Genomic DNA, 15341 nt, shown 5'->3' with positions numbered 1-15341 from the left:
GTTTAGCCCTATTTTGGAGCTTCACAGCACCTGGTCACTATACTGTATTCTTTCATTGTATGGAAAAGAGCTGCTAGAAGATTCTTCAATTTCCCCTTTTGTATTTTACAGAAACAATAAAAGCTTACAGGTTTGTAACAACATGAATGTGAATAAATAACGGCAGTATTTAAATGTTTTTAAATAGAAGAGCATCTAGAAGTAATCAAGCAAAAAAAGATGCACAGCCTGACTGAGAGAAAACATTTAAGACCACTAACAGGCATTAGCCAGCTCTGACTTGTTACTAACAGCTAACTGGTGATATCTGCATCATTTTATTTTATTCCAGTTCATTTAATTGCTGTTTAAATGCTGGTACACTCGGAATGTCTTTCTCTTTAAAGATTTCCCCACAGGTCAACCTTCTTGGAACCAATATTGCTCAGATGATTCTCAATAAAATTAAAATGGTCTTCGTTCCCTGGCCACCATTCTTAGAAGAATAGCCCTCACATTGTTGTTAATGAATGAATAACTTCTGATCAATACTTCCTCAGTACAGCCAAGACCAGTCCAATGCAGTTATACCTCAAGAGCAGCCCAAGGACATCTCCCCTGTCATTCTCCAGCTTTTAGCTTAATGAGTCCAGATAAAACCATCGATTGTCTTACTCATCTGCTTGGCTACTGCAGCCAAGAACCCTTAAAAGCTTTCTGTAATACCCCATCTACTTTGGCTCCATGCCACCATCCCTGCTTCTGTTAATGCATTCAACTCATAAATGGATGAAGAGGAAGAATTTTTTTTTTTTAACTCTAGTATGTCGAATTAGATGTTTTCTTTTTTTTTTCTTCTTGGTTGTCTCTTGAAGTACGTTTGAATAAAACATGATTCTAAGACAGAACAGTTTGTTCCCAGAGACGTGTTTTACTATCACTCATCTGGTTTCCTGGAACTTATCTTGATGACGAATAATTCTATGACAAATCACCAGATCAGGCACGTTTCTTAGGTGGCATTTACATAAGACAAGTTTCTGCGTTCAAAAACAGCTAGTCGGAATGGAACAGAATGTAGGGGTTTCAAGACGCGTTTTAGTTTTAAATTTGCACAACATCTAAAAAATGCAGTGCTCAGAGCAGAAGCTCAAAAAACAATGGGCAAAAACAGCCTTCTGCATGTGTATGGCTGTAGCGGTGGTGCATTGTTTATATGGCTTCATAAAGTAGAAGACACAATTAGTCATTCCTACATATTGAATTGCTTGAATGTTAAAACTGGCTCAATGTATAGCTTTGTTTCAGAAAGTATCACTGTGGAGTGATGATTGTCAAACATGTTATGGGATTCATTTAAAAAAAATTATAATAATCCCCATGAATTTGTTTGATTTTATGGTCAGTTGCTATTTAGCTCAGTGCTCACGTGTGATTTATGAATGGCCATATAGTGCTTCCATTTAATATAGTTCCTCTGATGTCACAGCCTTATTCCACTGCAGGTCACATTTGCATTGTAAGTGAATGGTGAAGAATTAGCCCTGTACCATTTATTGATTTTTCCTTTCTAATTAGAAGCACTGAGCACGTAGAGCAGGGCCAGTTTGAGAGTGGCAATGTTTAATGGTCCCTTGGTGTTATGACTGGCCATCTGGTTTTAATGTGGCCTCAAATATACCACCGTATTTCTCTCATCGTATCTTAGGAGCAATGCAGAGAATATGTATTAACAGCAAAGTTGCTTCTTTGTCCTACATCATTTGTGTTATTCAGCTAAGATTCAGTTTTTGTTTAATTAGGGTGTAAATAGCTCACATCGCTGATATTTTCTGTACCAATACAGTGGGGTTCAAAAGTCTGAGTCCACTTGTGAAAATGCTTCTCTTTGGTGTGTGTGTGTGTGTGTGTGTGTGTGTGTGTGTGTGTGTGTGTGTACATATATACACACACAGTACTGTGCAAATGTTTTAGGCACTTAAGATGTTTCACAGAAACATTTGTTTTACGATGGTTATTTATATCTTTAGCTTTAGTGTGTCAATAGGAAAAATACATGTTAGACTCCCAAACATTACATTTGCAATTAGAAAAAATTAGAATAGAAGAACAGGGTGCTCTGCAAGAGATGGCATTGCCCCCACAGAGCCCCCCACTGAATATTTAGTCAGTCTGGGATTACATGAAGGGACAGAAGCAATTGAGACAGCTTAAACAGAAAGAAGAACTGTGGCGAATTCTCCAAGAAGCTTGGTACATCCTATCTGCCAACAACCAAGAAAAACTGTGTCAAGGTGTACCTAGGAGAATTGGGGCTGTTTTAAATGCAAAGGTGGCCACACCAAATATTGATTTAGCTTTTTATGTTTACTGGACTTTGTATGACATTAAGCGATAAATAGAAACTATTTATGTCATTATTTTTGAAGACATCCTCACTATGCAACATTTTTCACAAGTGCCTAAAACTTTTGCACAGTACTGTGTGTGTGTGTTTGTATGTGTGTATATATATATATATATATATATGTACTGTGAAACATATATATGATTTCTTCTATTTTTGTGTATTTTTCATACTAAATTGTTTTACATCTTCAAACGAGATATAACATAAAACAAAGGCAACCTGAGTAAACACAAATAGAGTTCTCAAATATATATATTTTTTATTGAAGCAAAAAAATTATCCAACACGTGTATCACCTATGTGAAAAATTAACTGCCCCCTTAAACTTAATAGCTGGTTTTGCAAACTTTAGCAGCAACAGCTGCAACCAAACACTTCCGATAACTGGAGATCAGTCTTTCACAACACTGTGGTGGAATTTTGGCCCACTCTTCTGTGCAGAACTGCTTTAGTTCAGCCACATTGGAGGGTTTTCGAGCATGAACTGCCCGTTTAAGATCCTGCCGCAGCATCTCAATCAGGTTTAAATCAGTACTTTGACAAGGCCACTCCAGAACTTTAATTTTGCTGCTTTTGAGTCATTCAGAGGTGGACTTACTCTCCTATGCTTTGTATCATTGTCTTGCTGCATAATCCAGTTTTGCTTGAGCTTCAACTCACGGGCTGATGACCGGAAGTTCTCCTTTATGATTTTCTGGTAGAAAGCTAAATTCATGTTTCCCTCAGTTATTGCAAGACATCCTGGACCTGAAGCAGCAAAGCATCCCCACACCATCACACTACCACCACCATGCTTGACCATAGGTATGATGTTCTTTTTGTGGAATTCTGTGTTTGATTTACGCCAGATGTAACGGGACCCCTGTCTTCCAAACAGTTCCAATTTCGACTCATCAGTCCACAGAACATTCTCCCAAAAGCTCTGAGGATCATCAAGGTGTGTTTTGGCAAAATTCAGACAAGCCTTAATGTTCTTCTGGGTTAACAGTGATTTTCGCTTCGCCACTCTTCCATGGATGGCATTTTTGGCCAGTGTCCTTCTGATAGTGGAGTCATGAACAGTGAGATTTATTGATGCGAGAGAGGCCTGCAGTTCCTTAGATGTTGTCCTTGGCTTTTTTATGACTTCCTGGATGAGTCGTCGCTGTGCTCTTGGAGGAATTTTGGAAGGTCGGCCACTTCTGGGAAGGTTCACTACTGTGCCAAGTTTTCTCCATGTGGAGACAATGGCTCTCACTGTGGTTCTTTGGAGTCCCAGAGCATTTGAAATAGCTTAGTAACCCTTCCCAGACTGATGTATTTCAATCTTTTTCTCATCATTTCTGGAATTTCTGTCTACCTTGCCATAGTGTGCTACTGGGTGAGACCTTTTAGCCAACTTCATGCTGCTGAAAAAGTTCTATTTAGGTGTTGATTTGATTGAACAGGGCTGGCAGTAATCAGGTCTGGGTATGTCTAGTCCAGCTGAACCCCATTATTAATGCAGTTTCATATATTTTGGGAATTAGTAACTAAGGGGGCAAATACATTTTCACACAGGCCAAGTTGGTATTGGATAACTTTTTTACTTCAATAAATAACATTATCATTTAAAAACTGTTTTTTTGTGTTTACTCAGATTGCCTCCATTTGGAGTCCCTAACCCAACCACAGCTTTGTGAAAGACTGATCTCCAGTTATTGAAAGCTTTTGGCTGCAGTTTTTGCTGCTAAAGGTTGCACAACCAGCTATTAAGTTTAAGGGGGCAGTTTTCACATTTTCACATGGGTGATATAGGTGTTGGATAACTTTTTTGCTTCAATACATTTTTTTTTTTTTTTACTGTATTTTGTGTTTACTCAGATTGCCTTTGTTTTATATTATATCTCATTTGAAGATCTAAAACAATTTAGTATGAAAAATACACAAAAACAGAAGAAATCAGGATCTGTGTGTGTGTGTGTGTGTGTATTTATATATTAATAATAGATCATATACAGTATATAATATTTTCAGGATTAGTTTGAGTGAAAAGTTGAATTGAAAAATTAAAGGAATAGTTCAATAATGAAAATAAATGTAAGCAACATGAAGGTGAGTACATGATGATGGAATTCTAATTTTATTTTGGCGATGATTCATGTTATCCCAGCATGATTTGATAATGTTCCAAACAGCATATTATGTGCTTCAAAAGAAGCACAGAAATCTGTCCTTTCACACGGAGTTCATATGGTCAGTGTCACACATTTTTTTGTGTCACAAATTTTTAGCCTCCCTGTATTTATTGCCCCCCAAAATACATCTTGCCCTTTTGCCCCATCTCCTGACTGCCCTCTACTGTCCATGTTTACATGTGCAGGATGCCGGTGGAACTGCAGCGGATGAGTTGAGCAGCAGTGTCAGTGAGGATACGGGGTCTGGCAGTGCCCTTCCTCTATCCTCAGACCCCCCCGAGCTGTGCAACTTATCTGAATCCCAGGATCCCACTGATGAATTGGATCCTGCCCCCCCTCCACTGCCAGCTGTGGACAGCCCGCCTGGGTCCCTCTTTGAGGAGTCAATGTTGCCACCACCCATCATAGACTCAGCCCTGGGCTCAATGTGCGAGGAGGACACGGTTCTGCCCCTGCACGCTCTGGACTCAGCCCCTGATTCAGTCTGTGAGGAGGACGTGACACTTGCTCTGAAAGAGCTAGATGAGAGGTGTGAAGAAGAGGAGGCAGATTTTTCCAGCATGTCCAGGTTGGTCTTTGATTTTAGTTTTGCAACCTGTTACCCTTCCTTCTGATTTGGAATACCAGTGGTAATCAACCACCAAGTGGAAGAAAGTTTTGCAAATCAGCCACAGCTCCATTCCAAAACCTAGGAGATCTACAGTGCTATCTGTTGACTACATAGGCAGCTACCTTCTAAGGCAGCATCCTAACCAAAATGGAACCTCATAACTGATCTGAAAAATGCTTCATAGGCAACAACTCTGTTAATGTTCACACATGCGCCACACAAAGAGCCTATGGTATCTTCAAGTCACAGAGTTTGGCATTAACATGTTGCTAAGATACCAACATGATAAAGTACTACATTTTTTTAATACTTTCCAGTACGGAGTTATTTTTTGTACCTTTCAGTACTGAAAGTTAACTTTTCAATACTGAATGAAATACAAGGACAGTATACTTATATTTTTACGCTTGGGAACTGCTACTGAATCTGCAGCATGAATAATACAGTGCCACCAGTGTAGTCCATTTCCCGAATGAATAATTCTAATGAGCCAGTTGTTTTGAATGTATAGCTCAAAACATACAGTGTGGACAGTGAAGACCGATTCCCCAATGAATGACTCTAATGAGCCAGTTTTTTTATTTTTTTATTTACAGCACAAAACACAGCATGAACAGTGAAGTCCGATTCCCCAATGAATGACTCTGAGCCAGTTCTTTTGAATCTACAGCGCAAAACATACAGCATGACTAGTGAAGACCAATTCCCGAACAAATGACTCCCATTTAACCAGTTCTTTTGAATCTACAGCGCAAAACATACAGTGGTACTAGTGTTGTCCAATTCCAGAGCGTTCTTTTGTAGTTCTTTTTAGTCGATCAAAAACATAATGCAAGACCAATGTAATACGGTTCCTGAACGAATGATTCTTTTAAGCTGGCTCTTTTAAGTGATTCAAAAACACTTATATGTTAATTGGAGCGTTGTATTTGCTCAAAATTATTATAAAAATTTCATTATTTGGTAATAGGCTGCTAAGGGGAAGTGTATGCAATAAGAATTGCATTTCTAATTGACAATTATTTCTTAATGTCATTATTTTAAATATTGTTATTGGAACAAACAGGGGACCTGGGTAGCTCAGTGAGTATTGACGCTGACTACCACACCTGGAGTCGAGAGTTTGAATCTAGGGCGTGCTGAGTGACTCCAGCCAGGTCTCCAAAGCAACCAAATTGGCCCGGTTGCTAGGGAGAGTAGAGTCACGTTAGGTTAACCTCCTCATGGTTGCTATAATGTGGTTCGCTCTCGATGGGACGCGTGGAGAGGTATGCGTGGATGCCACGGAGAATAGCATGGGCCTCCGCACGCGCTACGTCTCCGCGGTAACGTGCTCAACAAGCCACGTGATAAGATGCGCGGATTGACGGTCTCAGACGCGGAGGCAACTGAGATTCATCCTCCACCACCCGGATTGAGGTGAGTCACTATGCCTTCACGAGGAATTAAAGCACATTGGGAATTGGGCATTCCAAATTGGGGAGAAAATTAAAAAATAATAATAATAATTCCTTACAAACAAATCCCTATAAAATCAAAATTTCTTTCCATGCTTTTCACCATTTTGTTTTGAATGCCAGTCCACTGTTTGGAATTTCCTTTTCTTTTGGGAGCACACCTATTATGCCTTAAAATGCTGTATTGGTAGGCAGCTCACTAGGTTTTGGAGCACAGCTAAAGCATTGTAGGGGTTCATCTATAAAATTAAAATAGCAGAAATAATAAACAAAGATTACTACCTCAATTTATTTATTTATTTGTTTGTTTATTTGTTTATTTTAGCAAGGAAATATGCGAACATGTTCATTTATCAGCTTAGCATTGTTTTATCTAAGCAAAAATATTTGACTTTACCCTTAATGTGTAATACAAAATCCTGCCATCTGTGATTAGATGTTTTTTAATCAGATTGTTTGCACAGAATGCCCCTTTTATATAAGATGACTTGCCTGTTTAGTTGCACAACTGCTGACCAGATGTGCTATTCAGTGATTTCTGGCTACCCCTGGATATGAAGGGCTATTAACTTTAATAAGTTAGAAAAATGTCAACAAAATCTGTCTCTTTGATGCACGTGTAAATGTATGCATGCATGTAAATGTATTCTCTCTTTTCAATCCTGCACACATTGATTGACTGGCAGAGAGCATTTCTGAAAAAGTGTGGGCTTCTCCCAAGACTCTCACACTTTCTCAGGACACCTACTTAAGTCAGGTAGTAGGTAGTAGTATTGAAATTTAAGAAAACCCATTTGGCTCAACTTATTAATCTCCTCCGAAACAATGTGGATGCGAGCTCTGCTGTGAATAATAAGAATGAGGTAAATTAGAACAGTGTTTGGTGATCTCATTTGCAGGGATGTGATTTTTCCATATTAATAGGGAATTCCGTATTTTCCGACCTGAAATTATGACCCACGTGAATTGTGTAAATCCGTAAAAAAAAATTAAAAGAGAGCATCTCAATATCTCATCGGCCATTAATATAAACAGTGCATTCTTGATACTCTTCACCCAAACAAGTGTCATTCAAATGTCATGCATGAAGCAAATGCTGCTGTAGCGATTTAAATGTTGCATTTTTCAGCACATGCCACGACTCAAGAGTGAGAAGACGTGCTGCTTCCAGCTGCTCGTGGCACATGCAGGAAAATGTCCTCTCACAAGAGAAGCAAAGTATGAATAGGGATCACTGGTCATGCTGCGGGAAGCGGAGTTGCAAAATGCAAGTTGCTATGAGTGTTTTTACACTTTAGTCCAACTTTTTTGTGTCACATGTGAGTGAAAAAATCTGATTTTGGCCACATCCTGCTGCGGTTTGAACAGTGGCTTTATTGTTCCATCCGAACATTTTTCAGGTTCAGGGATTAATCGCCTGACCTGTCTACTCCGGGCACGTCTGTTGACACGACATGCCGCAATAGCTGTCTACACTGGACAAAGCAAACGTTCAGTTTGTATTGCTGGCAGGAGTGCCAGTGCGTGCAGCACGAAATAGACGGGGCATCCGTTTGTTGTTGACACAACGCACTGCAACGGATGTTTCCAGTGTAGACAGCATCATTGATTAGAATGGGGTTCGCAACGCAATGCGAGGCAGTGAGTCAGGTCTCATCTAACACCGGACCACATTGACATTGTTAATTTCGCTCAACAACAATGTATGGTCTGAATAAGCAGTAAATGGCTATTGTACGCTAGGTATGCCTGTACTTTCCACGTAATTGTTTTCCCTGGCAGTTCATGAAGTAGGTTACTTTTCAAAGAAATGCCAGCTGTAAAAGTGGTTATTATGTGAGTGGGTGTCATGTTTTAGGATAATATATTAGGTTTACGTTTATCATAGGCCTATATTTCTAACCTAGCAAAAAAAAAAAAAAAAATTATAACTGATATTGGCTAACTTTCTTGCGTGAACAGTTGTAATATTTTGTAGTATATATAATGCAAGTTGCAAAATATGCACAACTTTTCTGCCTATTTTATTTTTAGACTTGCTTACCTGTTAATTATTTTCAGCAATGTCCTGACTGTTTAACTATAATATGTTGGATAACTTTTACTGGGTGAATTTTGTTTAGAATAGTTTATTAGGTTTGCTCTTATTGGTCCTGCACTGATCATTCAATTGTTTACTATAAATGTGCCTGTATGCAGGTGTCATAAGACAGAATAACAGGCTAAATAGACTTAAAAAGTTCCCAATTTCATAACTTCTGCACTCCATTTGAGTAGTTTTGTGCTCATCAACAGCTATGTGTTCAAGAATTGAAATCCTCCAAAAATCCTTTGAGGTTGCTCTATACATTTTCCTTTTTTTTTTTTTCTTTTTTTTTTCTTTCTTTTTTTTGGGGTCCTTTGCCGATCACATGCCTGCATTTGGCAGCAGTCCTGCTTTGGCCTGGGACAAGATCATTGCTCTGAAGGTTAGCCATCTATACGCAAGTACATGATTTAACAGCAAGAATTCACTTATTCATTCTCATACAAAGACACATACACACATCCTCTGCAGTGCTATAGATCATTCTGTAAGCCTCTTCCATCGCTTAATACAAATTATAGGCAGTGATTCAACAGAGGGGCTCTAATTAGATTTGTGCACATGCACAGCATGAAGAGGGCCTTTGCTCGCTCTCGCCGTCAACTTTAGATCCATTTAACAGAAATAGAGCCTGGAAACGTGTGTGTGTGTGTGTGTGTGTGTGGGAACCGTTCGTGTGCGGAGCAGTATTGCCGAGCTTTGCAGCGAGTGGGGGAGGGCAAGGGCGAGAGAGAGGAAAAACAGAGAGCGTCACAAATGCAGCGGGAGAATTTAGGCTAGCACGTGAGCTGAAGAGTGGGAGAGAGAACGGGACCAGGAGATTCAGAGAAGAGATATAAAAGCTGTGAGTGATGAGGAAGATGAAGGCCATGTCCTCCACATCTTTCAGCAACTCTAGTCTCAGATTCTTCTATTCGGTCTGCTTTATCAAGCTCTTTGGCCCTACAGGCCTGTAAGTGTGTGCTTATACATGTGAGTGTTTGTGTTTGTGTGCTGGAGTTGTTTTCATGTGCGTTTGCAGTAGATTTGGACTGTAACAACATTGCGGTATAGGACATCTGCAGAGAGAGAAGGGAGATAGAGCTGAGAGAAGAAACAGCATGTTTCTGTTTACATTTTGCCCTTCCTGGATGATGTAATGCTGTGGTACTCACCTCTCTATATGGTATGTAACTGAGGTTTGCTCTTTCCATCTCTGTTTACAGTCAAGATGAGGGTGATGCAGATGGATTTCCTGAACTCCAGGCCTCGCCACCTCCGTCGCCCTTTCTCTCTGCTATTTTGGCAGCATTCCAGCCTGTAGCCTATGACGATGAGGAGGACGCCTGGCGTTGCCATGTCAACCAGATGTTGTCGGACTCAGATGGGTCGTGTGCTGTGTATACTTTCCACGTGTTCTCGCGACTATTCCAGGTGAGAGGAAATGAGTGTGTGTTTTTAATAAGGGCTGTCAATCAATTACAAAATGTAATTGAAAAGCCCTCAAATAAAGGTAACTCGTTACATATAAGACATTACATTACTGTGGCTGATGATGAGTGAAACACTGAGTAGACATTACAAACATTTTATTTAGAAGTCAGTGTATTGTTTTTTTATATACCATTGAACATAAGCCTATCACTGGCCTACAGTCCACAGCAATCCATTTTTAATGAAGAAAGTCAATCTGTCCGAGGAAGAATTTAAGGGCTGTTCACACAGAACTTTTTCTTGCTTTCCTGTCTGCACTATTTTTTAATTGTTGAACTATGTCAGACGGACATCTTTGGTTGTTGAGTTGCATCCAAAAGATTGAAGTTTCAAACCTTACAAGTGGTGAACTATCATCATTAGATTACTTTTTTTTTTATTTTTCCCGAACCTGTAGCGTTTTGCGCTGGATTAACAACTTTGCAAGTTAGGTGACAATATACTTATATACTTTGTTCGGCAGACGCTGTCGATTTGACTTTGCACATTTTCATCAGCCCATGTATTCAGAAGAGCCCTGATTTTGTCTACTAACCAGTCCTGACTATTCTCCATTCACCGTTGATCGGTTAAGGTGAAATTGTAGCTTGTTATGAAACATTTGGAAATTATTGTCTTGGTGCTGAAACCTCTGGCCTCACTCAGCAAAACACTGCCTTTGACACTGACTGCGCCTCAATCACCAGTTAGCCTTCTTTGGACCAAGGGTAATCTGCGGGCCAAAGGCGCTTGGCCATTGGCCCCAAGGAGGCATGATGAAGCCCCGGAAGTGACAGTGGGAACACAACTGGCCCTGGCACGCACTAGCACACCCTCATTTGGACTGATAGTGGAAACGCGGCTATTGTGCCTTTTAAACGCACTGTTAGCAATGTTAGCCGTTCTAAAATTAGAGATGTAGCTAGGGTTGTGCCGATAGACGATGATCTCGGGGATCAACGATGGTCATAGTGAACGCCAATAGCTGATGCTTTTGACAAGGTCAAGACGATATTTGGATCATTTTCCCATTAATGTATTAAATTATTATTATTAGGCTATTATTAATATCAAATTAATATTACAAATAATTTGCCCGTAGACACACAGACACGCGCTTGAAGAAACACAATTTATTATATTATTAAGAACAGATGACAGAAAAGCCGTCTATGCGCATGTATGACACGCTGTTTGTACGGAGCCGTGCAGTCTCGTGGAACATGCGCATGTAACAGGTTCGCACTCTTCCTTTGTTTCTGTATTCTGAATTTTTTTTTTCTCTCAAGAACAGTATCATCTATGAGTGCTGCAAATGACCTCAGACATCTCAACTCAGGAGGTGTTTTGAGTTCAGTTCACTTTATTTCCACAGAGCAGTTCATTGTGACCACAACTTTGCAGCCTATACATCTGTGATTAAAACATAAAATAATACAAAAACACATTCACCTCGAACCATGATTTATATTTCAGTGATTATTTTCGTCATTATAATTATTATTTTTACATTTATAATTGTTTTTATGTCTTCATTTGTGTAAGTAATTTTCCGCCATGATGTTTAGACGGATACTTGCCTGACGGTAAATGGAAAGGTGGTTACTTTTTTGATGACTTCGTTATTTTAATTGCTTTTTCGTTTCGTTTGGAGTGCAATTTGAATTGAGAAATGTATTTGATTTTAAGTTTTTCGTTTTTTAAACAAATGAATTAAATGCAATGCAATGCAAAACCATTAAAGCAAGAATATTCACCGATCCCTCAGCCCGGGGGTTGCCGATGTAATTGGATATTGTGATATTTATATATATATATATATGTATCGTGAAGGAGGGAACAAAACAAATTTATTCACACATGATGTATTTTCCTGGACAACGAAATACCCGACCGGTAGAGAATGAACAGATGAAGTAGGTTCTTTGCCAAAGAGATGTTGACAACTGTTGTAAAACCATCTTTCAAAAAGTTGAACAACACACATTTTAATTGCACTTAATTTTTTTCCAATTTCATTTGAATTTTTAGTTAATATAAATAAAAAATAAAATTCAAAGTTTGAAATCAAGTGTCTTGCTTTATTGTGTAGGCTTGACCCTAACCCTGCTTAATGAAAATTACCCCATAGAACCACCGAGCATCCAGCCAGTGGTAATACTGGTGTTTGTCAGTTTGAACATGATAAACTATTTCAGTGATATCTGACAGGTAATAGGGACATTTTCTGCATCTCATTTCATACAAAAATCACAGCACCATTTAGGCACTTAACCCTGTGTTATTCTTCTAATTTGCTTCAGATAAAAGCATCTGCAATATGACTACTAGTTTTGTGTGCCTATAGTACTGAGGTCATTCTATTCTCTATCTTTAGCACATTCAGAGGAAATTTGACTCGATTACTCATGCCTCTGTACGCTTCCTTGGGGAAGGGCTCCAACGAATGGGAAACCAGTTTCTGAGCTCTCTAGAAGTCATGACCTCCTGCTCCCAGTGCCCTACAGTTCTACTGGATGCTGAAACTGTGAGTTTACTGCCCTTCTCTCTGGATTCAGTGTACACTTCCTCTACATCTTAGACCTGAATATCTGCTCTCAAATCAAGACCCTTGAAGAATTATAATTGCAAAGCTTATATCAATGCCAAATCATTTATCTGCATGTGTGGTAGTATGACATTATAATGATCAAAAATGTTGGTATATTTGTAGATAACAGCTCATTTGTTTATGAACTGTTTATTTGTGTGTTACAGCTGGTCTCCTGTGGGCTTTTGGAGACACTGAAGTTCAGTGTGTTGGAGTTACAGGAGCATTTGGACACTTACAACTGCAAGAGAGATGCAGCTGAACAGGCGAGATTACAGCTCACACCTCACTGTCTACTCCTGTTACCATCATGGCCATTTACTTACCGGTGCATCAGTTAGACATCAGACACATAAATATATTATATATTATTAATACACCTTATATAAATCAGTTACTTCCACGAGTTAAAGACCTGCATTTTAGAGTTAAATAAACTCACATTAGAGGTATGCCTAAATTGTAATTGTATTATCAAAATCAAGATTTTTTCATTTTATGATGTGAATGGTGATGCAAAACTCACCACCACAATGCTAGGGTGTTGTGTGGCTGACAGGGCATTGCTATTTGAAGTCAACCAATAGTGGATTTTGCAGATACTGATAATTAAGGTAGTGGAAAAGGAAATTGAGTTTTTCATATGAATTTATATATATATATATATATATATATATATATATTTAAAAAAAAAAACATTTTAATCGTATTTTTTCCTTACTATGATGGGCACAGATATAAAGGCTACAAGAGTCCAAAATAAAAATAAAAAAATTCCCTGATGCTATTTTTTATTCAATCAGAATCCCAATAATAATCAGAAAAAATGAAGATTGGGTGCTTAGCATGGGACTTTTACATATGAACAAGCCCGAAACACACCGGAGACTCGTATTTTGAAACAACGAAGACTTGGCTCCATTACTATGCTCTATATTTAAGTAATTACCAAATTAAGCTTTTTATAGCCAGATGAAGGGTTTTGTATATATATGTTTCAGATGAGGTTCAATGAGTGTTTAGGTTTATTATTCACAAGATATGAATTTGGAGACACAATGTATGTGCTTATGGGTGGATGTTTCCATATTGTCACCTTTTTATTTGCATGCCTTTGCTTTAATTGAAAACACTTGATTATCTAATCAAAATAACAAAATATGCACTTATACATTCAAGTGAGGATAAAAGTATGAATGAATTTTGTCAATGATGAAAGATTTAGGCAGCAAATCTTCACGAGGTGTCAGTGATTGTTTTTATTTCACCTCTAGATGCCACTGTTATACTGTAGAATCCTATAGCGTCGTCCACAGATGAACACTGTGGAAAAATAAAAAAAAGACTATCTGCATAGATTTTTTTGCAGATAACCGAGAGTTCTAAAAATCAGCTGCAGTGTAAAACTGATATATCTATTTACCTCTTTTTGCGTTGTGGTTGCTGAGGTATTATGAGTGTTGTTAAAGTGTTGCTATGTGGTTGCTAGGCTCTTCTGATTTATTGCTAGGGCATTGTTAAACGGTTGCTTTCTGGCCTAAGTCTGAAGAGTCTGCCCCCAAGCCTCTGTTATGGATGGATAGAATATATAAAAAAAAACTAAAATAATAACTGTTTTAGTCAATATAATTCTGGCTGATATGAAAGGTCTATATACAATCTCAGAATCTGTGTGCAGTTCGTTAGCAATGTGTTCTAAACAGCCTGCTTCTTACATTCATTAGTTCAGGTTATGTAATGGATACGAGAGGAAGCCTTTGACAGCAAAGGAGAATAAGCTGACAGTGCTCCTTGACGTATATTTGCAGTTATTGTTATGGTTGGCTATAAAATCGTATCAGGACATCAGTTGATTTAGCCTACATTAGCTTCCGTTAAGCACCCATCTAGAATTTATGGCAGGCAATGTCCAAGCACAATCACTAAGAATTGCCTGATTGAGCTCCTAAATCAGTTAGCTGGGTGGACAGGCTACAGGAAGGGGAGTAGAGGGGGCAGATGGGAGAGTGGATGACAAGGGGCCAGTAATTGGATGAGACGCAAGCACTGACCCCCTCCCCAATTTGCTAATTAGCCCACTGTTATTAAATTGACCTCTCGCACCCAAGCGCACATACACACACTTTCATGTACACTATTTATCTTTCTCTCTCCATTTCTGTTTCGCACACAGAAACGTCATCTGTCTTTTCTCCCCATTCACCCATATCATCAGCACTTACCAGGATTCCCATAATCATGGAAATATCAGGAACTTTTAAACTCATGTTGTTCCAAACTTGTATAACTGACTTTTTCTTCTGCATAACATTAAAGGAGATGTTAGGTAGAATGTTAACCTCAGTCACTATTCACTATCATTGCTTTTTTTTTATACAATATAAGTGAATGTTGACTGAGGCTAATATTCTGCCTAGCATCTTTAGTTGTGTTCCACATAAGGAAGAAAGTGATGTGGTTCTCTTTCTAACATTTGTTCAGTATCTCACTAAGGGAAACCCCTTTTAGATATGACCAATTGAGGAAACACTAATTGACCACGTCTGTTAGAATGATCAGGGAGTGCCACCCCACTGTATTTTTATATTTTTTTGCTGTCTT

At 38.7% G+C, this 15341-nt stretch overlaps 1 protein-coding gene across 10 annotated transcripts in view; it reads left to right on the top strand.

Moving 5' to 3' along the window:
• LOC127416514 (protein furry homolog-like) overlaps nucleotides 1-15341 on the top strand; it is a 209248-nt gene that overhangs the window by 180203 nt on the left and 13704 nt on the right. For all 10 annotated transcript variants that reach the window (XM_051655929.1, XM_051655930.1, XM_051655924.1 and 7 more), the window contains 4 exons: nucleotides 4731-5113; nucleotides 9904-10111; nucleotides 12528-12677; nucleotides 12908-13006. In XM_051655929.1, coding sequence (XP_051511889.1) covers nucleotides 4731-5113; nucleotides 9904-10111; nucleotides 12528-12677; nucleotides 12908-13006 — 840 coding nt within the window. The remainder of the gene's footprint in view (nucleotides 1-4730; nucleotides 5114-9903; nucleotides 10112-12527; nucleotides 12678-12907; nucleotides 13007-15341) is intronic.

The sequence above is a fragment of the Myxocyprinus asiaticus genome, chromosome 25, assembly GCF_019703515.2.
Source record: "Myxocyprinus asiaticus isolate MX2 ecotype Aquarium Trade chromosome 25, UBuf_Myxa_2, whole genome shotgun sequence".
Taxonomy (NCBI): domain Eukaryota; kingdom Metazoa; phylum Chordata; class Actinopteri; order Cypriniformes; family Catostomidae; genus Myxocyprinus; species Myxocyprinus asiaticus.
The sequence above is the reverse complement of the archived record's forward strand: the minus strand, read 5'-3'. Positions and strand labels throughout refer to the sequence as shown.